This window comes from Rhinatrema bivittatum, chromosome 1, assembly GCF_901001135.1.
Source record: "Rhinatrema bivittatum chromosome 1, aRhiBiv1.1, whole genome shotgun sequence".
NCBI classification, from domain to species: Eukaryota; Metazoa; Chordata; class Amphibia; order Gymnophiona; family Rhinatrematidae; genus Rhinatrema; species Rhinatrema bivittatum.
This window is the reverse complement of record NC_042615.1, coordinates 66,232,064-66,259,141: the sequence shown is the minus strand read 5'-3', so window position 1 is coordinate 66,259,141 and position 27,078 is coordinate 66,232,064. Positions and strand designations below refer to the sequence as shown.

General features: G+C 43.5%; 1 protein-coding gene across 1 annotated transcript in view; it reads left to right on the top strand.

Moving 5' to 3' along the window:
• The window catches only part of ASIC5 (acid sensing ion channel subunit family member 5), a 64,831-nt gene that overhangs the window by 13,233 nt on the left and 24,520 nt on the right, over positions 1 to 27,078 (top strand). The window contains exons 5-9 of the mRNA XM_029603798.1: positions 4,707 to 4,826; positions 13,454 to 13,603; positions 15,174 to 15,321; positions 19,007 to 19,063; positions 23,584 to 23,752. Of these exons, the coding sequence (XP_029459658.1) occupies positions 4,707 to 4,826; positions 13,454 to 13,603; positions 15,174 to 15,321; positions 19,007 to 19,063; positions 23,584 to 23,752 (644 nt within the window). The remainder of the gene's footprint in view (positions 1 to 4,706; positions 4,827 to 13,453; positions 13,604 to 15,173; positions 15,322 to 19,006; positions 19,064 to 23,583; positions 23,753 to 27,078) is intronic.

Here is a 27,078-nt window from a genome sequence, read left to right as displayed (position 1 = left end):
AAGCCTAGTATGATGGTCATTTAAACTTTCTTAAAGTGATATGGTCTTGGATTGTTTATTGAAAAAGAGGGTATGGATGGTATTATTTAATTCCTTAGTGGTTATTTACCACCATTTCCAGTCTTGAAACAGGGTGACAAACATGGAGTTGTTATTTATTTCCCTCAAGATATTAGGAATGGAGCATAAATTAGGGAGTGACTTATGAAAATTAGGTTTTACCAGGCCCATAGGAAATAGGGTGGTTCTTCTCTGCAGCTGTTATTTTCTGATTGTTTTGTAAAGGTTAAAAGTTTAACATCTGCCTTGGACCAGGTGCCAACTTGTTATTATGCATGGAAGGTCGTAGATTACCCTGTACTATCTGGCCCTTTTATTTCAGGCCAGTTTGCACAGAGGATTTTCTCTTCTCCCCTACTTGTCCAGAGCAAGGATGAAATGGCCATTATACCCTGATGCACCGATTCCCCACAAGATGAAGGGGCTTATTAGCCAACTCAATCTCCCAATACGCATGATGATGGGGACTCAACAGCCCCAACACACAAACTCCCCCACACTATATAAGTCTCAAAAGCAGCTATTCAAAACCCAATCATCATCCGTAATAAATGCAATAGCAGAGCAAATCCCTATTTGCTTCCCCCTCCTGGAAGGAGGTTAAACGTTTAACCTCTGGGGGCTTTCCTTTATGGCATCACTTGTAGAAGATTTGCCACTATGTTTCTCAGGTTCCCAGTCCCCTGGGGACTTCCTGTCTCTCTCCTAACCTCTCCATGTGATTCAGGCGCAGGACCTATACTGCTTGCCTTACCCAGCAGGTAATCAACCACTAACTCTCCAGCAAGTGCTCTGAGAGCAAGCATAAGCAAGCAGGCTTCTTTTCCACTCCATGCTCAGATATTTTAGCACCACAGAGGCCCAAATTTAAGGAATGGGCACAAGTAGAATTACGAAAATGTGCAAAAGATCTTGCAAGTAAGTTTGCTGGAACAAATTTTCAAATAGTACTTTGAATAGCATTCTTTGGTCAAGATTTTCAATTCATGCAATGTCTGGAAATATTCCACAGAAGAAAATTTGGCAAGGTGATTTGGCAAGGTGATTCCACAGAAGAAAATTTAGCAAGGTGATTTTCAACTCATGCAATGTCTGGAAATATTCCACAGAAGAAAAGTTGGCAAGATGAAAGAAGAGTCATCTGCAGAAAAAGTGTTGCCAGTCTATAGCCCATAACAGATTATTTAAGACTGAGGAAAAGTAGGGCCAGGGGATGGTTATTAGGCACTCTAGGCAATCCTTTAGCTTTGCACCCCCATCCCCACCAATTAACTTTCAGATCCATACACCGCCACCTTCCCCCATGAGATTTTGATAATTAAAGTTGACACTCATGAAGACCCTGTTACCGCCGCGCCTCCCAGAGCAGTACAGTCCTGTAAAAACACATAACTGGACATTGGAAGCCCAATTTTCAAAAGTCATTTATGTAGCTAATACCAATTTACCTTGATAAAAGGGCTTGTAATTAAAAAAAAAAATGTCCACCCTAAAAATACCTAAAACTATACATAATTGAAAGGACTAGGAAGCTTATACTTTCCCTTTGAGAACTGGTGCAAAACCCATGAGTAAAAGTGCCAGTGGACAATGCACCGAAAATTAAAGTTTCACCCATCTATACACATCCATAATATGTTTCAGAGATGATATTACACAGTCTGATTAATGTGTCATCTGTGATTTTTGGGGTAGAGCGCAAATATAAAATCAATTAGTAAATAAAGTGTATAAATTAATAGAAATACCGCATTGGCTGAAAGTGGCCTCTTAAATGATTGGCTGGATGGGTTGAACTGGAATGCTTCCCCTTTTTCCTTTTATGAGTGTTCATTTGTTCCTGCCCTGAACTATGGAAGGGCAGGTAATAATTTCTTTCAAATAAATAAATAAATACCATGCAAAATAATTTCTAGTTTGTTTGTCTTCTCAGTAATAGTGACAGAAACTCCCTCCATTACCAGGCAAGTTGCAAAGTAACACAAAGCCCTGCATAAAAGTCACTCAAAACTTATATGGGAAATCTGTCATACCGAAACAGCACTAACTCCCAGGACCCAACAGCAACAACCCTGCCTATGAACAGCAGCACTGCAAATATTCGACCAGGCCTAGAAGAGCATTACTGTTCTTCCCAGATGGGAGAAGGCGTGACCTAGTGGTTAGAGCAACGCGCTGAGAACCAGGGAAACCACTTCTCTCACTAACATTCCTTGTAACTTGAAGCTAATCCATTTCTCTCCCACTGCTTCAGGTAGCCACATAGTTTATAAGCTATTTTAAAAATGCTGTAAGCTGCCTTGAGCATTACTTGGAAGGCAGGTTAAAAATCCAAATGTATTATTTAGTAGTGCATCTTCTGTTGGTAAAACAGAGCAAGTTGACATACACAGAAACTGCAGATTAGCAGAATAACTCATATTTGTTATTGTATTTTCCAGATTTATTTCCTTTAGTCTTAAACCGTCAGTAAGCAATCTAATATGTTTTAGAACATTACATTTTCATTCGATTAACAATTATGAATGTTACTTATATAAACCTTTGTGATCATTTTATGGAATGATGGCACATAAATAAATAAATGTTGGTCATATACAGTGAACATAAAAAAAACCCTCATCAAATACAGAATAAGTAACCACAAATGATAAAGAGAAATATGCAGGTAAAAAGTGAGCTCTTCTCTACTCCAGCCTCATCCGCTCTCCTCCTGTTCCCTGCAAGATATTCAGAAATGGGCTGGATTAGAGAACAGAATGGCACTTCTTTCCTTTGCTCTGCCCACTCTTGCCTCACCTCCTCCCTTTTCCCTGCAGGACAGGAAAGGAGAGAGGAGACAAAAGGAGGGGCAGAGTGGCTGGATCTCTGCTCTGATTTCTGCTCTGACTGCTCCAGGCTCATCCCTCCTCTACTGGTTCCTGCAGGCTGCCTAGGAGGAGAGGGGTCTGGATCAAGAACCAGAAGGTTATTCTCTGCTACCTGAGATTAGGGCACTGGCCAATAGATTCAACTTGTGCGCGTATGCAGAGTGCTTCCCCCAATACTGCTGCGCCGTGCGCCATTGTCTAGCCTGCCGTGAGGAAGGGCTGGCCCTGCATGAAAGTCCCTCTGGAGCAAGGAGTTAGATACTATGGCACACAACTCACCCAGCAAACATGGAGGAGAAAGGGGGACAATTAGTTCCTGAGAGCAGCAGTGGGTGGGCAGCGACCGGGAATGGGCGCGGTGGTGACAGCAACAAGCAAGCAGCAGAGCAGGAGGCAGTGGCAGTGGAATTGGCAGTAGGCACATAGGGGCAGATTTTTAAAAGTTGCGCGAGCGCGTACTTTTGTTCGCGCAGCAGGCGCGAACAAAAGTACGCCTGATTTTATAAGATACGCGCGTATCTTATAAAATCTGGGGTCGGCGCGCGCAAGGCTGCGCAAAATCGGCAGGCTGCGCGCCGAGCCACGCAGCCTGCCTACGTTCCCTCCAAGGCCGCTCCGATTTCCGAGCGGCCTCGGAGGGAACTTTCCTTCGCCCTCCCCGCACCTTCCCCTCCCTAACCCACCTCCCCGGCCCTATCTAAACCCCCCCTTACCTTTGTCGGCAAAGTTACACCTCCTGGAAGCAGGCGTAACTTTGTGCGCGTCGGCCGGCAGCCCCGCTCCGTCCTCCGGTCCCGGGGGCTGGTCCGGAGGCCTCGACCACGCCCCCAGACCCGCCCCCGAAACGCCACGGCCCGCCCCCGAAATGCCGCGTCAGTAGGCCCCACTCCCGACACGCCCCCTTACAAAAGCCCCGGGACTTACGCACGTCCCGGGGCTTTACGCGCGCCGGTGGCCTATGCAAAATAGGTGCACCAGCGCGCGCGGGCCTTTGAAAATCCGCCCCATAGGTTTTTGGGCCTTTCCTAGTAATTCCACGACAAGGTCCGCTGCAGGAAATCAGGGGCCCTGCACTTATTGGGGTAGATTTTTAAAAAAAGCGTGTTCGCATACTTTTGTTTGCGCAGCAGGCGCAAACAAAAGTACGCTGGATTTTATAAGATACGCGTGAAGCCGCGCATATCTTCTAAAATCCTGGATCGGCGCGCGCAAGGCTGCCAATTTTGGGCAGCCGGTGCGCGCCGAGCCGCGCAGCCTGTCTCCGTTCCCTCCGAGGCCGCTCCGAAATCGGAGCGGCCTCGGAGGGAACTTTCTTTCGCCCTCCCCTCACCTTCCCCTCCCTAACCCACCCCCCCGGCCCTATCTAAACCCCCCCCCCCTTACCTTTGTCCACGGATTTACGCCTCCCAGAGGGAGACGTAAATCCACGCGCGCCAGCGGGCTGCTGGCGCGCCGAGACCCGACCCGGGGGCGGTTCCGAAGGGCACGGCCATGCCCCCGGAACGCCCCGGGCCGGCGCCATGCCCCCGGTCCCGCCCCCGAAATGCCGCGCCCCCCCCCCAAAACGCTGCATCGATCGGCCCCGCCCCCGACACGCCCCCTTCCGAAAACCCCGGGACCTACGCGCGTCCCGGGGTTCTGCGCGCGCCGGCGGCCTATGGAAAATAGGCGCGCCGGCTTTTAAAATCCGCCCCCCAATTATTATTATTATACAAAGGTGATATGCTATTCAAAGTCACCATGACAGCTTTGTTTTCTGTATTTTTCATGCTGTAGGACTTTGAACATGTCTTCACTGAGTATGGAAACTGTTTTACTTTTAATCACAATACTCAGAAGAGAAGAAAAGTAACCGTTTCTGGAAGAGGTTTAAGCTTGCTTTTCAATATCAAACAGGTATGTGGATCCTACAAGATGAATGCAAGGCTGCTCTACCTAGTTACAGTACTGATCGGCACTCTTCCCCGTCTGGAACAGAATTCTCTCAGTTGCTTTCATTTTGAGATAAAGATAAAAAAAAAAAAAAGCAGAGCCTCTGACCTTTTGAGTGGTCAATAGAGGGGAAATTAGAGTAAGATTCAACTGCATCGGTATCAATTCCGCCACATTATAAGGTGGGGGATTAATTTCTTTGGTAAAGTTTTCTTTGTTTGTTAATAACGATGGGCAAATCATGCATAAAAATAAAGGGACTCTATTTGACTCCTGTTCTCCATAGATAACCTGGTTTCAATATTGTTAACTTTCATTCTTTTCTTTATTGCTTGGTGTCAATGTTCCAGCCTGCAACTTAATTTAAAGGGCATAATTATTTATTTCATATTTGATTACCCAATTTACATCATAGACCACAAAGCTGGTTACAATAAAATCACATCCATTCCGTAGCAAAAACATAACAGCAATTATCCTCCCATTTACTAATGCAATCTCTCCCTACACGGAGCAAGAGAACCCAGCACTAATCACCACCCCCCTTCTCACTTCCCTCACCCTGTCTCACTGAGCCTTTCCCACCACCTTCACTCCTCCCCCCCCCCCCCACTTCCCCCCATCCTAGCCTGATTGTATTCAGTTGATCTTCCTGCCAACAGCCGATAGCCGAGAAACCCAGGACCCAGTACTGAGCTGTTACTCTCCCCCTTCACATTTAAAAATTCCTCCTCCCCCCACACAGGATCCAAAAGCTTCAACAACCAGGCTTTCACCTTCCCGTGGAATGACAAATAATTTGGGCTCCAACCGGATTTCCAGCGGCAAGGAATTCCACGGCACCAGGCCCAAACACGAAAATATCAATTTTCACTACAGGAAATGAAGGCACTGCCAACAAAACATAATATTTTCCTGTGTATGTGTGTGCTGGAAGATTCTCAGTGATCTCTGTGGTTCTCACAGCAAGTGAGCAGATCTGTCAGATGTAATGGTTTGGAGAGGAAATGGCGCTTACAAATGAATGTACGAACCTTAAATTGAATCCTCTGCTCCACCGGGAGCCAATGCATAAGCATATATGAGACTTATCTTACTTATTCCTCTCAGCGCTTTGTGTAACTGAGAGAGACCACTCCAGGGTTTTTCACTTCATTTCTTTTCATAACTAGTGCACTAATGTTTACTGAAATTTGATCAATAAAAGTTCAAAGAAAATAAATAAATGAATACATTACATAATGTTATTAATGTAATGGCTAAAAAAAAACCCCTAAACATATTTCTTTGCACAAGCTCAAATTTGGCAGAATAAGTTTAAAAAGGTTCTGTTTCATATCCTTTCCCCTCACTTTTAAAGGTATTGCTTCTCTGCCAGAGACTGAGGCATTCATCTTTTTAATAGTGGCCTGCTAGGGTCTTCCTGCTACATATCCATGCTACCCATTAGTCACAAATGCCCATCCTTTTCATTTAATAACTTAATAGCCCCTGTTCTCAACCCTATCACTACACCATAAACATGCACCCATCCACCGGCACTCATACAACACACATAATACATCCATGAATATATGCCACAACACATGTACACAGACACAGAAAGGCACACAGAAACCGTACACTGTGAAAAGCTGGACCAGCTGACAAAGCACAAAGAAAATAGTGGAACCCAGCACTTGGCATGCAAGACAGCCAGAGAAACCACATGAAAGCACAAATTGTGTTACACATAAGCCACCAGGCTGGCCAATGACAGATATGAAAACTGAAACATGCATAAGGTGGCTGTCCTCTGCCTGCCACGGCTGGTCCAGCAGCCCCTCATACTCCTCGTGCTTTTCCGGAAGCACCCACTGGAGCATTCAGGAGCCCATAAATTGCTCCTTTCAGAGTCTGGGAAGAATGGTGCCAGGTCAGATCTCCAAACCACCATCAGGTTACTAACAGGGTACTCATCCATCTGCAAAATACAAAAGAGAACATACGCATTAGGTCATAGCCTAGCAAGGGCACAACAAACTACAAGGCTATTGCTGGTCACTTTCTCCTGGCAACCTACAATGGATCCATGAGCAATATGTGAATATCCTACAAGTGACACACTTTAATGTAGGAAAATTCATGAAAAATTACTGCAGCCGGAAACAGTACCGAGGGTCTACTTTTAATCGTCCCATTATTGGTCCAAGAGGACCAGCTGCAGAAAGAGAAAAAGGACACATCTTCTGGTGGTGGTGGTGGTGGTGGTGGTGCTGGCCACTGCTGCCATCTTGGATCTCAATTAGGCTGTAAGCATGCACATGTGTTGGAAGAATTTTTATAGTGTATAGCACCACCATTAGGGTGGCATCTCTGAGTCTTTTAAAGAGAAATAGTCTGCTTATGCTCCCTTGACACAGCCCCCTGTGCTTTATTCTCCCAATCAGCATCAGGTTTTGTAAGAGAGATTATGACTATTGAGTTGCTACATTCAGTCTTGTAGCTTCAGACATGTACAGTTCTTTTCTACATGGTATTATTATTTTTATTTATTTTTAATTTATATATACCGAAGTTCTTGTGAGAATTACAAATCACTCCGGTTTACATAAAACGATGAACTGCCCAACAGATAGAGGGGCTTTACATAGAACCATAGAACAGATGGAACAATATAACCATTTGCATGTCTGCTGACATGTATTCTTGTACAGAAATGAAGGATGAGCAGTGATTCCTATCATATCACTTTCTTTGTAAGGGTGATGCATATGGCATACAATGAAAACAATGTTTTCTAAGAGAAAAAATTAGTCAAATAGTAATCACTAGTGAACCAGTTTAGTTTACATAGAAACATAGAAATGACAGCAGAAGAAGACCAAATGGCCCATCCAGTCTGCCCAGCAAGCTATGTACTTTTTTTTTTTTCACATACTTGTTACTCTTGGCTTTTAGTACCTTTTAGTTCTATTTCCCTTCCACCCCACCATTAATGCAGAGAGCATTGCTGGAACTGCATCCAAGTGACTATCTAGCTTAATTAGGGGTAGTAACCACCGCAATAAGCAAGCTACACCCATGCCTCTGTCCACCCAGACTATGCAATTTGGACCTTGTTGGTTGTTGTCCATATACAGATCCTCTTTCCTACATTCCCCCTGCCGTTGTATCAGAGAGCTATGCGTTGAAAGAGAAATGTTAGACTTTCTCCCCTGCCGTTGAAGCAGAGTGCTATGCTGGATATGTATTGAAATCCAAGTATCGGCTTATTTGGTTTTGGGGAAGTAACCGCCGTAACAAGCAAGCTACATCTCGCTTTTTTGTGAATGCAAAACCTTTTTTTTCTTTACATGGCTACACTGGCTAAAATGAGTAAAAGGTTTGAGAGAGAAGTCTGAAAGTGGTGGAGGCAGAAAGTGGATCTTAGGGATAGATAAGATACAGATGTACTCACTTTGTGGTCACACTCTACCATGATGCCTTCCTTAAATGGTTTAAGAATGTGGAGCGGCAATGTAAGAGACATCACAGGATTCAGGATAGCTGGCAACATATTCAGTACAGGGAGTCCTCACCCTTCATCATCCAATTTATGATATCCCAGACTTAATTCACTCCCATATTTACACCCTGTTCCACACCTCCGATGGAGGTTTCACTTTCTGATGCAGCTTAGGCTCTGGAAGCACGGGACGCTAGCATCCCACTGGAAGAAGCGGTCAGTTGCTGGCGAGGAAAGCAGTGGAAGAATTGCTGATTGGCTACTGTTGCAGAAGTGTGCTGGGGAAATTCCCAGAAATGTGGTTCGGTAGGGCTGAGGACAGCAGTAACTCGGAAGTGAAGATGGTCCAAGCCATTGTCTTCTTTGAAAGTTACCAGCATTTGTGTGGGACCCCTACAGGTTGGCCACTAGATGTCACTAGGTCCCTGTTCAGAACTTTAATAATCATGAGCCTTCCATTCCCCATCAGTTCCTCCCACCTGGAGGGCTGTGGTTGGATGCTTCAACCCTATTTAGAGCCATTTTAGAGCTCAGTGTGATCAGTTTTAGAGAGACTCTGAACAATGAAGATGTTTTGGTTTTGTACTCTGGTTAGGCCTTCCAGTCTCACCCTGCATCTTCTGTTTGAAGTGATACCTCTTCGAGCACTCCCCGCCAGCGGTTCCTTCTCATATTAATTACAGAGAGAGACATTTTTATGCTGGATTCCCTTTTGGGGCAAAAAGGGGAGTCATCCAGAGGACTGAAGACCTGTGAGCCCACGCTATACCCTAGGTGAGACAAGCACCAGTGACAGATCCTGCTGAGAGAGAAAGTGATGGCTGAAGATGTATCCAGTTTTACCGTTTACAAGTATTTTTTGAGACATTTGCTGTAGGGGAGGCTTTTTTTTTCTGATTCACCCCTCCCTATTGGGATGCAGAACTGTGGAAGCCTGATCCATTTTTTACTTTTCCTCTCAGAGAAATCCTCAGTAACGACAACTAAGGTTGAAAGAGCAAGAATGGGAGACCCTAATCGTGTCTCCACTCATGGGACCAGGACGGGCTTGGTGTCCAGGAAGGATATGGACTCAGATAGGACTGTTTTTGCTGTGAATGTAGGGACGTCTCCAATAGGCTTCCCGGTTAGCTGCTGGATGAGCTTTGTGCAATTAAAACTACCATGGGAGTTCTACCCAGATGCCTGAAACAGGACACCTACCTACAGAGAAATGCACATGTAGCAGCAGTCAAATGTAACTTCAATATTATGAACAAATGGACTTTTGTTTTGATTATTGCCGATCAATAAACTTTATTTTAATACCCAGAACCTGATCCTGTCTGGTTTGTCCCAGTATTTCACCCCTTGGCATGCAGCTATATTCTACACATACTGAAAGCAAGACACCATGGTCCAGGCCAGAAGCTAGAGCTTCCCACATAAAAAGAATCCACCATGGGATGGAGTCAAACATGCGAGTTAATTGCTAGCTGGAGCAGTTCCGAAGAAAATAAATATATTTGTGTGCCCTTGGGACTTAAACCTCCTCAGTAAGGGTTACGCTTCTTTTAGCCTAGCAGCTATTTTGTTGAAAAATGGGTCACGGCCTTAGTTTGGAATCATAGATCTCTCTGCGGCTTTTGACACTGTCAACCATTCATCTTTATTACAAGGTCTGATAGACATAGGCATTAAGGGAACAGTACTCAGCTGGTTCAAGTCCTTCCTGGTTAATAGACAATTCAAGGTAAAGATAAACAACAAAGAATCACACCCGGTCCCAGCAAATCAAGGAGTCCCTCAAGGTTCCTCCCTCTCTCCAACCCTTTTCAACATTTACCTTCTCCCTCTCTGTCGACTTCTTAATAATCTAAACCTAACACACTACATTTACGCGGATGACATCCAAATACTCATCCCAATCTCAGAATCCCTACACAAAACCTTGATTCACTGGAATAATTGCTTGCAACTAATCAATCATCTTCTATCCAGTCTCAGCCTTATTCTCAACAACAACAAAACCGAGATCTTAATTATCAATCATGACGTTAATAACAATCTAATATACCCAGCTGTCCCACTCATTTCTACCACTCCTATAATTAATCACTCACCATATGTACGTGATCTAGGCGTCATGATAGATAATCAGCTTAACTTCAAAAAATTTATAAGCACCACCACTAAAGACTGCTTCTATAAACTTCTTGTCCTGAGAAAATTGAAACCACTTCTCCACTTCAATGATTTTTGGATGGTTCTACAAGCCATTATTCTAACAAAAATTGATTATTGCAACTCGCTCCTTTTTGGCCTCCCTACCTCATCCATCAAACCCCTCCAGATGATTCAAAACTCTGCAGCTAGAATCCTTACCAATACAAATAAAAGAGACCATATAACCCCCATACTAAAACTCCTCCACTGGCTGCCTATTAAGCAAAGGATTCTCTATAAAGTATACACAGCAATTCATAAATCTATTTACAACATATCCCCACTCCACTTAAGTACCCAACTTCGTTTTCACTCTTCATCTAGACCTATCAGAGGAGCTTATAAAGGCACACTCTATGTTCCTTCAACAATATCCTTACATCAGAAACGTACCATCTCTTTAGCAGGACCCGTCCAATGGAACATGCTCCCGCCAGACATCCGCCTTGAGATCTGCTTCGCTTCCTTCAAAAAGAAAATTAAAACCTGGCTCTTTAGCCAAGCTTTTCCAGAACTTTGATTATTTTTTACCTCCAGCTATCAAGATTTTCTCACCATCGCAATCCCTTCTGCAGATCACATTTATCTTAGACAATTACGCCTTATTTTATGATTTGGTTTCTCAAAGAGACTATACAATTTTCTCAATGTTATTTTTCGAACCTGTTTTCCATGTTTTCCAAGTTCTATAACCTTGTTATATGTACCGCCTCTTGGCGTAATTTTTATGTTTCAATGTAAACCGATGTGATCTGTATTTTAATACAGGAACACCGGTATATAAAAATCTAAAAATAAATAAATAAATAATGTGGGAAAATTGGCTTCAACTTCAGACATGATTTTCAGGAACCAGTTGTGACCCAAGAGCAAGATCTTCCTGTAGTCACACGTGTTTACACACACCACTTGCACATCAAGGGAATGAAAGTGTTTCTTCTTCCTAAAAGCTCCTTTTCTTTCACAAGGTGATGTAATATCAACATGTGTGCAATCTATTCCATTCATCATGCTTGTTAGGCCTGTAATATTATAAAAATCCCTTTTGTGTCCTGTCATTGTTGCCTCTCATTGGGATATTTAAACACATCCCAGTCATCTGTGAAGTGCATTGTAGAAACCTCTAAAGGAGGTGCTTTGCTCCCTCTTGCCAGCTACAGCTACTATGCTTTGAAAACCCCGGAGGTGAAATATTGTAATGAACTCAACATTTTGACATGCCCAGGTAAAGGGTGAGACCTGGCTTTCTGAGGATCAATGTTCGATTTTAATTACTCATGCAGGGTCATAATGGCCAATGTGCACAAAAAGTACATGCAAATTACTTCTTCCTTTTACAGGTTCAATAGAGCGGCTCTGGGCATAATGATTTGTAGCTGTGGTGGCTTCCTTGCTCTCCTCTACTGTTCCTGTCCTCCTCCTGCCCCAGGCCTCTATGGCCTTCTCCTTTGTCTCTGCCCCTCTCTTTCTCCTTTTCTTCCACCTCTCTCCTCTCTCTTTCCTCTCCATCTATTCCTTCTCTCCCACGTCCTCTTCTTCAAAACTAAAACCAATTCCTCCTGCTCCAGCATCTACATTGCCTCCCTCTTTGAACCCACAATGCATTCTGGTAGCTGAGCCATTAAAATAAATAGTGTGTGAACTAAAATGTTAACATTTGGTCTGAGGTGGGTGTTAAAATTTTCGGTCTTAGCAACTGCTCGGTAAATAGTGTGTGCAGGTAGGAAAGTATACCACGCTTTTTACCATATGCCTGCTAAAAACGAATTTGCATCTGCTGTACTTCATTTACAAGTCTGTACACATTAATGTGAGTGCATATGTGTTAATGGCTTATTAGACCTTAGTTAACATGCAAGCTAGGGTTTAGTACACAGTACGCTATTGCACATGCATGCTAAATAGCCTTAGGGTGCTTTAGTGCTGCCTAGGCCCTTTGTCTCTTGCAAAACTTGCTTGCCAGACCTTGATGTTTTGTATTTGACATGGTAGTGCTGGGGCATTTAGTCCCCTAGAAATGCTTTTCTTAAATGTGTCCAAGTGTTGCATTTTTCCCCCCTTATTTTCTATATTCCTGGCATAAAACTTTGGATATAGTATATAAATGAAGCGGTATGAAGACTGAACTGTGATCAAGTATTTTTTTTTCTTTTTGCTTTTACTTCATATTTGATGTCATTCATTGAACATGCAGCAAGCATTTGCTCTTCTCTTTTCTGTAGAGGACCGATGTCACCGGAGTGACTTTGCATTTCCAAAAAGGCATAATGGGGATTAGATAAAATGTGACAAGGTCAATATTGCAATCAGTGGTTCAGAGCCTGGTCAACCCCCCAAAATGCCTCATGCTCTCATTAATGACCTGTTCACTGCTGTCCGGCCTTCTGTGGCCAACTTTCATTATTTTTTTATTTTTTTATTTATTTAAGGTCTCTTTTATACCGACATCCGTTGACACATCGCATCGGTTTACAAAAAACAAAAACTTTTGGGCGGAGCCCTTACATATAACAGCGGAACAAGATTAACTTTTGGGCGGGGCCCTTACGTATAACCAATAGAGTACATTAAACAGGGGGGTGAAAACTAGATATAAATATAAATCAATATGAGTAAACCAACTATATACACAGAACAGCATTTAAAATAGTCAGCCCTGCTGAACAAGCTGTTTGTCGTGGCTTAATTTCTGTCATCTAAATGGCTGAATTGACCCCCAAAGGTAATATGTGTCACTAAAAGGACACAGTTTGGCATTAGTTGTAAGGGAGGGATTCCCCACTATTATTTATTTAGGGGTCTGAATTAGTTAGTTTGTAGTGTTTCTGAACCTATAAAGGTGGAAGGAGAAAATTAAAACTGAAGTAAACTGATCTTGAAAATAACTGCTTCCCGTCAGTCGGAATTCACTGATGATCCTTCCCTTGGTTTTTTTGATGCTGGGATTACCTTCGTTATTCATTCACCTGAGAAACCACCACAGTTTGATGGCTTGGGCTTATGGACTCCAGTAGGAATGCACGCACATGCCTCAATTCGCCAGCTTAAGGTAACTAAAGGAGTTTTCATGCAGAATGACTAAAAACGAATCCTTAGTTTAATACAACTGTCATCTAAATTCAATGCCGTAAAGGGCCTGAGTCACCACGGTCTTTTTTTTTTATAGATATAGAATGGGGGGGTGGGGGGGGAAGCCTTAGTGATTCGGGCACCAAGGGGGGTAAATTTATAACAGGCCTACAAACATTTGCTGGCTTTATTTGCCTGAGTGATACCTGACAGAATTTATGCTCAAAGGCTGATTTTCAAAAGTATTTACACACCTAAAACTGGGTTTTCCACGTGCAAATACACTTTACCCATGTAAGTGTGCTTTTGAAAATTGCTACAATATATGCAACTGAATTGTCAATAGATTTTACGCGTGTTAAGTGCACTTAACACGGGTAAATGGCATTTGAAAATTGCTACGATAGTATATTACATTTACATGTGTAATGCCTTTGAAAATTCACCTAAGATTTTTAAAAATCAAAACGTATGCATGTAAGTCCCACCCTGCCTATACTCCATTCCCTGGAACGCCTTCCCCTTATGTGTATAAAAGTGTATACACAGGGGTGTGCAGTGCTTATTTTTTCGTGTTGTTTTCATTTTGTGTGATTTTTTTTGCTTGATTTTGTTTTTAAAATGGTTTGTTGGGTTACTTTCTGTTTTTTCATAATTTTGTGGTTAGTACCCACTAAGGGGTAGATTTTTAAAAAATACGCACGCGTGTCCACGTGCACGCGCTACCCGGCGTGCACACATGGACGTGCGATTTTATAAGATGCGTGCACCAGTGTGCGCTTGTATTAAAATCGGCAGAGGCGCATGCAAGGGGGAGGGTGGGGGGTCGATTTTGTCAACATTCGCCCAGCAACACATCGGGGCCTTCCCCTGTTCTCTCCCAGTCTGCCCCAATTTAGCAGCGGACTGGGAGGGAACTTTCCTACCCCCTATCCTAACCTCCCTTCCCCTCTCCTCCCCACCCTCTAAAAACCATTTTTACATTTTTTTACCTTTTATTTTTCAAGTAACTTGCGCGTACCAGGACAGCAAGGAATGGCACTGTCCTGGACCTCCCCGCTCTGCCCCCTGGACCATCCCGCTCCGTCCCCCGGACCGCCCCTTCACAGAGGTCTGGCTCTTGTGCGCGTAACGGGGGTTATGCGTGCGGCCGGGCCTCTTCTAAAATGTGCGCGGCATGCGTAAGGCCCAGCCACGAGCATAACCCTTGTTTTTTACACGTGGGAGTATTAAAAATCCGGCCTTTTGTTAGTGTATACTAACACAAAATAAAAAAAAAAATAATGACATTTCTGCATTTTTTCTTTCATTTGGTGATTCCAGCAAAATTAAATGAAATAGACAATATCATTGACATTGCCTATTTTGTTTTAAACAAATACACATCCATAGTGTGTATGCGCGCGTACAGGTTGCGTAGTTTTCCAAAGGGTCATTTCTGTGGGTAAAGCACTACGTAACCCACACAAGTCCCTTTGAAAACTACCCTCTAAATTCCTTAAAAGTAAACTTTTACCAAAGCATTATTTATTTATTTGTTTGTTTTGAAGACTGTTATCCAGGAATACCCTTGGGGGGAGTGCAACCCTAACATAAAGCTGAAGTATTCCACGGTCTATAGCACTTACGGATGTGTGCAGGAATGCAAAGCCAGGCGTATTCAGGACCGATGTGGATGTTTACCATTTCTGCTTCCAGGTAGGGAGAAAGAGCTTGCTGTCTATATCCAGATCCAAGCAACATTCCTTTGGCGAGTGTGGACACAACATGGGAGAGAGCGAGAGGGGGGCACATGAACAGACAAGGAGGGCTGGGGAGATGGGGAGAGCAGGGGGTGAGCCTAGGGAGGGTTAGGGTAGCGTCACTAGGGAGTGGGATGAGGAGAGCAAGGGGGCTCAGAAAGAGCAGCCCACAATCAATTTAAAGCTGGGTCTTGGCCTTCTGAGCCCATTTTCACTGGATCCGGCCAAGGATCTGATACTGTTTGGCCATGTAGAGCTTTATGCAGCTCAGGACAGCTTCCATGACTGAGTCTGATTAACATACTGTGTACGATGACTGCTGTATTGAAAGGCTGGTCACCCACACTTAATTTGCTGTATGAGATGCTGTTATAGTTTGGATAACTAAATGTGTTGTTACACAATGTTACGGTGTTTGATCCTGTCTTTGTTGGGATGTTTTGATGTTATGCTGCAGCCATTTTATTTCCATAAAATTAAGAATTGCATTCATACAGTCGTGGCCTGCGTCATTTATTGAGTGCTGTTTGACGTCTGGCTTGGTGAGTGGACAGACGTCTCATTGCAAATGTTGAGTGAAATAATCTTCATGGATCCCATATGTTTTCATTACATTTATGAAACTGACCATGTAAGGCCAAAAAAAACTGCTGAATTATCCAGTCTCTCTACTGTCCACACATACGTCCCTTTCTTCAGATGATACCATAGCTTCTTCTTTAATTCCTTTATAATTTATTTCATTATGAAATTTCCCAGTAACACGCACATTTCTTAACTTCAAAAAGTAGCACCTAAGAGAGGATTCAAGTGAATTTGTATGCATGGTGAGTCAGTGCAGACTCCTATTATAATCTAAAAGAAGAGTTGACATTCATGTGGAAAAACACATTGGTTGTATATCACCTGCCAACTCAAACCAGCTTGTGATTTCATTATGTCTTCTGCCACTCTCTCAGTTCTCTGCTAAGATGTGTGTCATATATGTGCCGTAATTTCATTTGAATTTAATATAATTAGATTTTAAAAGCTTTTCCATTATAGAATGCTCTATACTGATTATCATGCATTGTAGGAACACAATTCCAAAAGAATGTAGGGGGCCAGTTTTGAAATTACTTTGCACCGACGTTCCTGCCAGCTCATTTTCAAAGGGAAACTCCCCACGGAAGCCGGCAGGGTAATTTTCTACCCACATACTTTGCTCCTGCTTTGAAGGCACAAATTGGGCACATTAAAGTGAAATCCCTGTGCATACCCTCCCTCTTGTGACACAATCCTGCCCATTTTACTCTTCCAGTAAAAGTATGCATGCTGTGAAACAGAGTGCTTCCCCACATTAAAGGGGAAGACAATTTTCAAATGACTTTTTATGTGGGTAAATGCACTAAAATTGCCCTCCCCATTCCTTAAAAGTGTGAAATAGTTGTTCCATATGTTTCATCTTAAAGCTATGCACCCTTGTCAGAATATGGTCTTGGAATGCTGGTATCAAATTGACCAGGATTTCTTTTTGGAGGGGGCAGGACAAAATCTGGCAAGTCAAACAGCCAGACTTCATGGCCACTTCTGCTCTGTTAGCTTAGGCGCGCTTATTTGTTGAAAGAAAACAACACAAGGAATCTGTATGCTATGCTCATATGCTAACACGCTTTCCGAAACGTCAGCTGTGGATTATTGCATACAGCAGGATTTTCAAGATTTTTTTTTTTAAACAAATTAAGGTATTGCCACTTGAAAAATATATAAAAGGATGGATATTGTATATAAATATGTTAATAGATATTCAAATATGTCTATCTCACTGCCGGCAGGGATTTCTGTGACTGGGGGGGGGTGGAAGGAGGGTCTGGGGGGGGGGGGTAACACAAGAAGCACCCATATTTCAAAGGGGGGGGGGGAGAGAAGGGGAAGGGGCAAGCGGCCAAAACATTTCCTTCTCTGAATGCTTCGGGGAAGGCAGAGCACCCTCCGACCACCCACAATTTTATTACATTTGAAAGGGGAGTGGGATAAATGGCCCAAAAGGGCAGAGTTGCAGGAAAAGGAAGAAATTTTCTAAAGCAGCCGTAGGCCTTTTACAACTTTTATATTCTTACATTCCAGCGCTGCTCACCTGAATATCTTTTCAAGATATCCGGATAAGTAGCAATTTGGCCACACAAGGCCGGATAACTTTAAGCAGGAAGTTTCTCCCACTGAGTATATGGGACAAGTTAACCAGTTTAACTTAAGCTAGGTAACTTCTCCAGTGGTCGTCCTACTGAATAAGGATGGATTTTCAAAGAAGACTTTTGCACATAAGTCAGCTTTGAAAATGATCCGAGCAAAACAAAACTCACATAATTACACCTGCTATTTGGTGCGCGTAGTTTGGCCAAGGCAATTTACGTCCATATTTTTAAAATAGAAAAGCATGCATGCAAGTCCCAGTCCCACCCAGACTCCACCCCCCCTCCATGAAATGTTTCTCCCCCCTATGCAGGTCAAAGTACACCTATACTGTGTCAGTGCGGGTAATTTTATGTATGCATCAGTCCCGCCCTTTTTGTAGAGGGCCATTTCTGCAGGTATTACTTTACCTACAGAGGTCCCTTTTATAATTACCCTCTCAGGGGTAGATTTTAAGAAAATACGCGTGTGCCTCCATGTGCGCGCACTACCCGGCACCTGCACATGGGCGCGCAGTTTTATAACATGCACGCACATGTTATAAAATCCAGACCAGCGGGATTTTATAACATGTGCGTGCGTGGGAGGGAACTTTCCTACCTACCTACCCTCCCTCCCTCTTCCCCGACCCCTTTTCCGGACCTACCTTTTGCTATTTTCTTTATTTCAGAAGTTACGCCAGCTCCTGAGCTGGCGTAGGTTGCGCGCGCCAGCAGCCTGCCGGCGTGCAATCCCTCGGCACAGCGGCAATGGCCACTGCACCGGCCGCCTCCAGCTCTGGCCCTCCCTGCCCCTCCCCCCCCCCAGGACCGCCCATTTTCTTGGGCCCGGCACTTCTGTGAGTTACGCGCATGGCCAGGCCCCTTTGAAGATGCGCAAGGCCCGGCCGCGCACGTAACCCCCGTTTCCCCCGCACGCAGGGGATTTAAAATTTAGCCGAAAGTGACCAAAGAATCAAAGTGATACTTCAGACTATCTGGTCTACAGTTTCATCTTATAAAATAATCCAAATTGGAGTTAGACCTGGGGTGCTGGGTGTAAACTAAATAAGGGTTTTGCATGCTCGGCTGTCCAAGAGGGTGGAATACAAACAAGGAAGATGACAAACACTGTCTTAGATAAGGAGTGATCTCTTACAACCACCACACTCTACGGATGGCAGCTAGGATTTATCCTTGGCAGTGTGGACAAAAATAACTAAGCATACTCGATGGGCCAATTGGTCTTTTTTTGTCATTATCTAATACCCTTTGGACTTTTTATTAAATTGTTACATTTTCAAGCTCTTCATTTTTTCCAGAACATATATTAAGATATATATATATTTTGTTCTTTTTTGGCTGTTATGAGGTAGTGTTCATGTTTAATTCTATTTGGCCTAAAATAACAAATACATATTCTTTAATGAAACACTAAGTTCCCGTGTATAATTTATTCAACTCATTGTTCCTTTTGTTTGTGTCATACAGGGAATGGAACTGAATGTGATCTAGAAAAGTTTTATAATTGTGTGTCTCCTGCACTTTGTAAGTATTTTTTAATGCTCTTAGGGCCGTGTTTTAGATTTGTGTAACCTTCCCATACTTGTGACTCCTAGGAAAGCGGTTGAGACAGTCCAGAGTTCACTTACCACCCGATTCACAAAGCACAGGCAGAAGCACTGAATAAATAAACAGCAGAAAAAAGTCTTAAATCCATGAAATAACATGGCATTTATTTTTACATGCCTTTCCAAATAAGGTTCAAGACTATTTCCCCTTCACACAGACCCTGGCAAAGATAATGAGAAAAACTGCCTCTGGGAAAGGGTGAGAAAACAAGTTCCCACCCCTAGGACCTTACTGAGGGGAGCTCAGGTTCACAGGACCCAGACATATTTTTCCCCTAAGGATGGTTCCATGTGCCCATGAGTGGACTATCAAGCATTAAACATGATCACAGTATGCAACAGGTATTCAGTACTTGTTTGATTGACTTCAACTTGGATTTTCATGAAGCTGGCGCTGCAAGGCAATGGCATATATGATAGGAGTGGGCATTCGTTTGAAACGAAATAGGAAATACCAACGATATTTCCTAATTTGTTTCATTTCAGAATTCCAAAAAAATGGTAGGAAACAACATGAAATTTCATGTTGTTTTTTTCTATCGTTTTTTTTTTTTTTTTGGAGGGGGAGCCAAAAATGCAATATTTTGTAAAAAAAAACCCAAAAAAACAGAACCTGCTCCATCCTTCCCGTTTATTAAAATATTAAGCCAGCTCACCCTCCTGAACCCCCCCCCCCCCACAGGACTAACCAAAATTTCCCTGGTGTTCTAGCAGGGGCCCGGAAGCGACTTCCTGCCATTATTCAAAATGGTGCCAGCTGCCCTTTGCCCCGATTTTGTGACAGGGGCTATTGGTGCCATTGGGCAGACACTGTCACATGACGGGGCAATGGGTGGCCTGCACCATGTTTCAAAATGGAGTTGGCTAGCCCTTTGCCCCTATCATGTGACAAGGGCCAGCTGGTGGTGGTGGTGGGGCTCAATATTTTAAGAAATAGGAAGGGTTGGAGTGGGGTCTGAGTTTTCTTGTTTGTTTGTTTTTTTAAGAAAAACAAAAATATCAAGCAGGGTGGACCCAAAATGGCGCACCCCCGAAATGAAAGCAAAACAATATGAACATTTTTGGGCTTCCTCCCCTAAATTATTCAACCTAATTGGAGTGACAATGGAAATTGCATTTTGAATCTGATATAGACATTTAGAATACTTGGGGTTTTCTTTTTTTCCCAGGATCTGTTGGATCAGGCAAAAAGAGTAACATAATTCAATGCTTGTGACAAGTACAGAGGATCTTTAGCTGTGATGAAGTGAAGAGAAAACAGGGGATGAACTATGGACTTTGGCAGAAGTGGCCAACTCCAGTCCTTAAGAGCCATAAACGGGCCTGGTTTTCAAGATATCCATAATGAACATGCATATCTGCATACAATGGAAGTCTATCTGATACATATTTATTGAGGTTATCCTGAAAACCAGACCTGTTTGTGGCTCTTGAGGACCAGAGTTGGCCATCCCTGGTTTATGGCATTTAAAAGAAAGCAGACTGGCAGACTAGATGGGCTTTGTGGTCATTATCAATCATATTCTGTTTCTATGTTTTTATATAAGTTTATCCTTATTTAAGTGACAGATTGATTTTCTCTGACAACTCTTGGAAGCATAATCCACACATACAATTACACAATAACATAGTGAATGACAGAAGAAAAAGACCATTTGGCCCATCCAGTCTGCCTAATTATTCTGTTCACACTGTTAAGGATGCATTCCAGATCTAGTCATAGAGTCTGATCACCTGCAAGATTTCTCCTTATCCAGGATAGTCTTTTTTTGCCTTCCTGTTTTGTACTTCGTCATCATGGGTGGAAGAGTATACAAGATCTGCACTTAGTTCACCCCAACTCCACCTTTCCCATGCCTCACCAGAAAGCTCTGTAATGTGACCATTGCCCTAACATCTGGCTTCCTGGCTCCCCTGCATAGTCTGTCAGGCAGGCCCAGCTCCATGAGTGCCTCTTGTTTTGCTAGGACTTACAGATATCGTAGAACCTGTTGTTTGCTGGCAGACCCAGATGGTAGTCAGTTCTACCATCACAGCCTGCCAGATAAACTACCCCAAGTGGTTGCCTTCTAACATTGCATATTAACAACTCTGCCCTACATTATGGTAGAATCAAAGGTGTTTGTTGCCTTCATTTAAAGCATGTAATGCTCCTTCAAAACAAGGACAAAGCATTGTTGACAAGGGAGTTCAAGAACCATAGCACCCAATCATTAAAGCAATAAAAACTGAACACATGACATATTGAACAAAGGGGAAAAGAAAGAGAGGATTTTTTTTCTTCTTCTTTCATTCTGTCATTCTCCCCCCACCCACCCATGCACACACCCACCCACACACACATGTCCATGTCTCCGCTGTCTTGCCGATACCCTGTGAAATCTTTCCTTGTATATCTGAGTGAAGAGAGGAAATACTGATGAGTCCTGTTGAATAGATCACATGCTTCCTTGGTGATGAGCCAGCGGATGGAATATGACTGGGGCTGGGCTTCCCTCTCCCACCCTCAACACTTCGATTCAGGATGATGTCTTGGAGCACCTTCAGTGCTCACTGGCCAGACTAATCAGCAATGATAGCAAGAACGCTAAAAACCAGGCCAATATCTTGAAACCTTTCTCCAATAGCTATGAAACCTGTGCCTTGCACGTAGTAAAGTGTGGATCAATGTGATGTGTCGCTGTTTTGGGGGTTGGGGATGCCAGATGGGGCAGGAGGATTCTAGTTGGAGTTGCATAGGGAAAAGGGGATGGCAGGGTTAAGGAGTGAATATATTGTGAAGGCATGAGGGGAGGCTTGGGTCGGCTCTCAGACTCATAGCCACCTGTTCTGTGCTCCCGATGATGAGGAGGTGCTAGCGCCTCCTTTTTTGCGCAACCCCTAATTTAAATATTGCATTGCGTGCCCAGGAGAGGTGGCTGGGCGCGCGTTAGGAAAACGGGCGCTCAATACTGAGTGCCCATTTTCTGTGCACAAATATTGCATCGGCCCCTTAATTGGCTATATCATTTGAACATAGCTGGTTAAGGTAAAGTTATCTGGGTATACGTATCCGAATAACTCAGAATCGCATCCAGGCTTAGCCGAATAACTTATTCAGATAACTTTGAATATCGGAGATATCCGTATAAGTTATTCGGCTAAGATAATGCTACCCAGGGTTTAGGGATGTGAATCGTTTTTTGACGATTTAAAATATCGTCCGATATATTTTAAATCGTCAAAAATCGTTAGGGCCACGATACAATACCAATTCCCCCGATTTATCGTCAAAAAATCGTAAATCGGGGGAACGGGGAGGGCAGGAAAACCGGCACACTAAAACCCCCTAAAACCCACCCCCGACCCTTTAAATTAAATCCCCCACCCTCCCGAACCCCCCCCCCCCAATGCCTTAAATTACCTGGGGGTCCAGCGGCGGTCCGGAACGGCAGCGGTCCAGAACGGCCTCCTGCAATAGAATCGTGTTGTCTTCAGCCGGCGCCATTTTTCAAAATGGCGGCGCAAAATGGCGGCGGCCATAGACCAACACGATTCGACTGCAGGAGGTTGTTCCGGACCCCCGCTGGACTTTTGGCAAGTCTTGTGGGGGTCAGGAGGCCCCCCCAAGCTGGCCAAAAGTCCCTGGGGGTCCAGCGGGGGTCCGGAAAACGATCTCCTGCCGCGAATCGTTTTCCGTACGGAAAATGGCGCCGGCAGGAGATCGACTGCAGGAGGTCGTTCAGCGGGGGTTCCGGTCCCCCGCTGAACGACCTCCTGCAGATCGTTTTCCGGACCCCCGCTGGACCCCCAGGGACTTTTGGCCAGCTTGGGGGGGCCTCCTGACCCCCACAAGACTTGCCAAAAGTCCAGCGGGGGTCCGGAACGACCTCCTGCAGTCGAATCGTGTTGGTCTATGGCCGCCGCCATTTTGCGCCGCCATTTTGAAAAATGGCGCCGGCTGAAGACAACACGATTCTATTGCAGGAGGCCGTTCTGGACCGCTGCCGTTCCGGACCGCCGCTGGACCCCCAGGTAATTTAAGGCATTGGGGGGGGGGGTTCGGGAGGGTGGGGGATTTAATTTAAAGGGTCGGGGGTGGGTTTTAGGGGGTTTTAGTGTGCCGGCTCACGATTTTCACGATTTTCACGATATTTTAACCACCCAAACGATAACAATACGATTCCCTCCCCCTCCCAGCCGAAATCAATCGTTAAGACGATCGAGGACACGATTCACATCTCTACCAGGGATGTCCCCAGCATGGCTCCTATTTATCTGGATACATTTTATCTGGTTAATGATTTAGCCAGATGTAATTTATCCAGTTAAATAGACAGATATACAAACCTCACAGTTTATCCAGTTAACTTGAAAGTTATCCAGACAAACTCTTGACCTGTTTGCATTCTTTCATACATACTCGCTGAGTGTTTCTTTTTCTTCTTGACATTTTAGATGACATAGATATACTGGGACTGTGTTCAGTAGGAACCCACAATACTACCTGCCCTGTGCCTTGTGAAGAAACTGAGTATCCTGCCATTATTTCCTATTCCACATTTGCAAGTGAAAAAGCTGTGAAGTTTCTTTCCATGAAGTTGAGAAAAAGTACAGAATACATCAGGTAATCAATTTCAAAATGCATCAAACTAAGATTCTGGGTTCCTTTATCAGCGACAGATGAGGACTGCTTGATCCATCCAGGCTGCCCATTTGTACCTGCCTACTGCGTTGTCACGGTTCATGGTCTTCCCCCTCTCTTGCCTCCCGCCATGAAGGTTCCCTTTGTGTCTATCCAATGTGTGCTTGAATGCTGTTACTATCTGTTTTAGCTCCTAACACCTCCGCTGGATGTCTGTTCCAGGTGTCCAGTACCCTCTCAGTGAACAAGTATTTTCTCATATTCCTTTTGAGCTTTCTTCCCTTCCACTTCATAGGATGAGGTCTCATCCATGAGCCTTTCAGTATCGGGGGGGGGGGCCTATGCTCTAAAACGCATGCTAAAAACATGTTTTTTTTGTCAGCATGAGCTAAAAATGACGCTCACATGTTAAAATGATATTTAACAGCCTATGCAATACATTTTGAATCACATCAGCATAACAAATTGTCTACAGCAATGTCTCCTGAAAGTTGCACAGGAATCTGCTTCCTGTATTCTAACCACCAAGTGTGCTGTAGTAAAAATACGGTAGTGATTGGGTACTAGGAGCCATGAAGCACTAAGGGCCTGATTTAACAAAACTTTTCTCCTATTTCTGTGTATGGATAAATTAAGGACCCAATTTACTAAGCAATTTTTTCTCATAGATATCAAATAGGCAAAAAAAAAAAAAAGTCTTAGTAAACCAGGCCCCGAGTCAAGTGCGCTAAGAGTAATAACAGACTTTGAAAATCTTAATACATCATTAACGTTTCATTCTGGAATATTCTTTTACTATTGGCAACCAGTTCAAAACCCAGGAATCAATCAGGTCGAAACATTCTCCTGTTTCTGAGTTTACAACAAACAGAAATAAAGTAAATATATTAATGCACATAAGTTGACAATGACCTAATGTGAAGTCTATTGATTTCTAAAACATGAAGGGGGAGGGGAAAGCAATTTACAGCGCTATTTTATAGATGCGCAAACAAACTAATCCATAATTACAGGAAGTGTCATTTATTGATTCTATTAGCACGTCAGAAATGAGAAATTAGAACACTTATTAGCATCATAGTTCAGCTGATACATGCAAAGCTTTCATTTTCAGTGCATGCTAACACTTGTTCAAACAAAGCCATATTTTCCTCTTAATAGGCCATTTTAAATGTCATAATGCAGAGGTCTACAATTAATTCCAATTCATATTATATTTAAATATGGGTTATTTAATTTTAAAAAAAAGTATTATATTTCTAAAATTATCATCACCCTAAATTTCCTACAATAAACAGGAAAAGTGTGAAATGCACATCTAAAATCACAATATTTATCCACTCTTTCAAATACAAGAACACATAATTACAAGCAATATTCAGCATATTATACCAGACAAAGTTATTTACAGTATTTAACGTAAACTTTCTTTAAGAAATGTATTTGGAAATAGAGATATGAAAAGGACACAAAAACAGTGTTATCTGTCTTGAAGAAGTTTGAGTATTCGGCATTGTCAGATGATTATTATGGATGTGTGGTGTTACTTTAGAGAGAGGCAAATATATTTCATAAAAACGGTTACATTAAATACATGATTTCATCTGATATAAAATGCTGACTATTGTTTGTAATTATGTGTTCTTGTATTTGAAAGAGTAGATATATAATTTTATACAGTATGTGCATTTCACACTTTGTCTATTTATTGTAGGATATTTGGAATGATGATATTTGGGAAGATAATTTTAGTGTTAGGATTTGTAGGTATGTGAGCCCTGGGCCAAGGTGAGAGATGGTACCGCCCACAGGGAGGAGCCCTGTGAGCCTCACTGTCGGGAAGCGAGGTCTCAGCAGACGTCTGACACAGCTTTAGAATAGAGTCTTACAGAGATAGAAAAGCACTGCCCGAGAAGTGGGGAGTATAGGGGAAAGACACAGAGTCTGTGCGATGGGGTATACCCAGAAGGAATACCTCAGTAGTGGCGGTCCAGTAATGGTTCACAGAGCGGGGTACAATGCTTATGTTTTATCCTATTTTCTTCAGATGGATCCTTCTTCCAATTTTTGAAGGATGTTTTTTTTGGCTAAAATAGCCTCTTTCACCTCACCTTTTAACCATGATTGTAATCTTTTTGCCTTCCTTCCACCTTTCTTATACACCAGGGTGATGTTCTCCTACTGGGAGACCTTTCTGATCCAAGGCAGCACTGGGGCTGCCAGACTGGATTTGGGACTTGGCTATTATGTCTCATCAATGTACCTCTCTGTCTCCCTCAGCTCCTCCAAGTCTGCTACTCTAGCCTCCAGAGATCACACTCGTTCCCTGAGAGCCAGAAGCTCTTTGCACCGAGTGCACACATACAATCTCTCACCGGCGGGTAAGCACGGTTCTTGTAGGAACGCCTCCTTGAGTTCTTGGAAGGCAGTCATGGCTTCAGATGACTACTAGGAGGGATTGGCTCCCTTTTGAGTCATAGCAGTGAGTGTGGGGGGGGGGGGGGGGGTCAGTGTTGAATAATGGTAGATGAATGACCTATAGTAATTAGTAAAAGCCAAGAATCTTCGAAGCGCTTTAAGACCTGTGGGTTGAGGCCAATCTCGGAAACTCTGGAACCCCTGGCTTGAGACCACATAACTCAGAAAGGGAATACACTCCTGGTGAAAGGAGCATTTCTCCAGTTTGGCATATAACTGGTTATCCCTCAAGCGTGGTAAGACTTTGGCGACGTCCAAGTGGTGGCTCCAAAGGTCTTGTGAAAAATCCAGAATGTCGTCCAGATATACCACTACACAGGTGTAGAGCATATCTCTTAAGATTTCGTTCATCATATTTTGAAATACTGCCGGGGCATTCAGAAGCCAAACGGCATTACTAAATATTCAAAATGGCCGTCGCGGGTGTTAAATGCGGTTTTCCATTCGGCACCCCGGTGTATCCTGACCAAGTTATATGCTCTTCTGAGGTCTAATTTGGTAAATATCTTGGCCCCTTGGAGCCTGTCAAAAAGTTCAGAGATTAATGGCAATGGGTAGCGATCCTTCTGTGTGATCTTGTTGAGGCCGCAGTAATCTATGCATGGCCGGAGGGAGCTGTCCTTTTTTCCCACAAAAAAAGAACCCGGCTCCGGCGGGAGACTTAGAAGGCCGAATGAAGCCTTTCGCCAAATTCTCTTGTATATATTCGGATATGGCCTTGGTCTCAGTCAGAGAAAGTGGGGACACCCTTCCTCTGGGAGGCTCAGTGTTGGCTAGTAAGTTCATAGCACAATCAAATGAGTGGTGAGGCGGTAGAGTGTCCGCGGCTT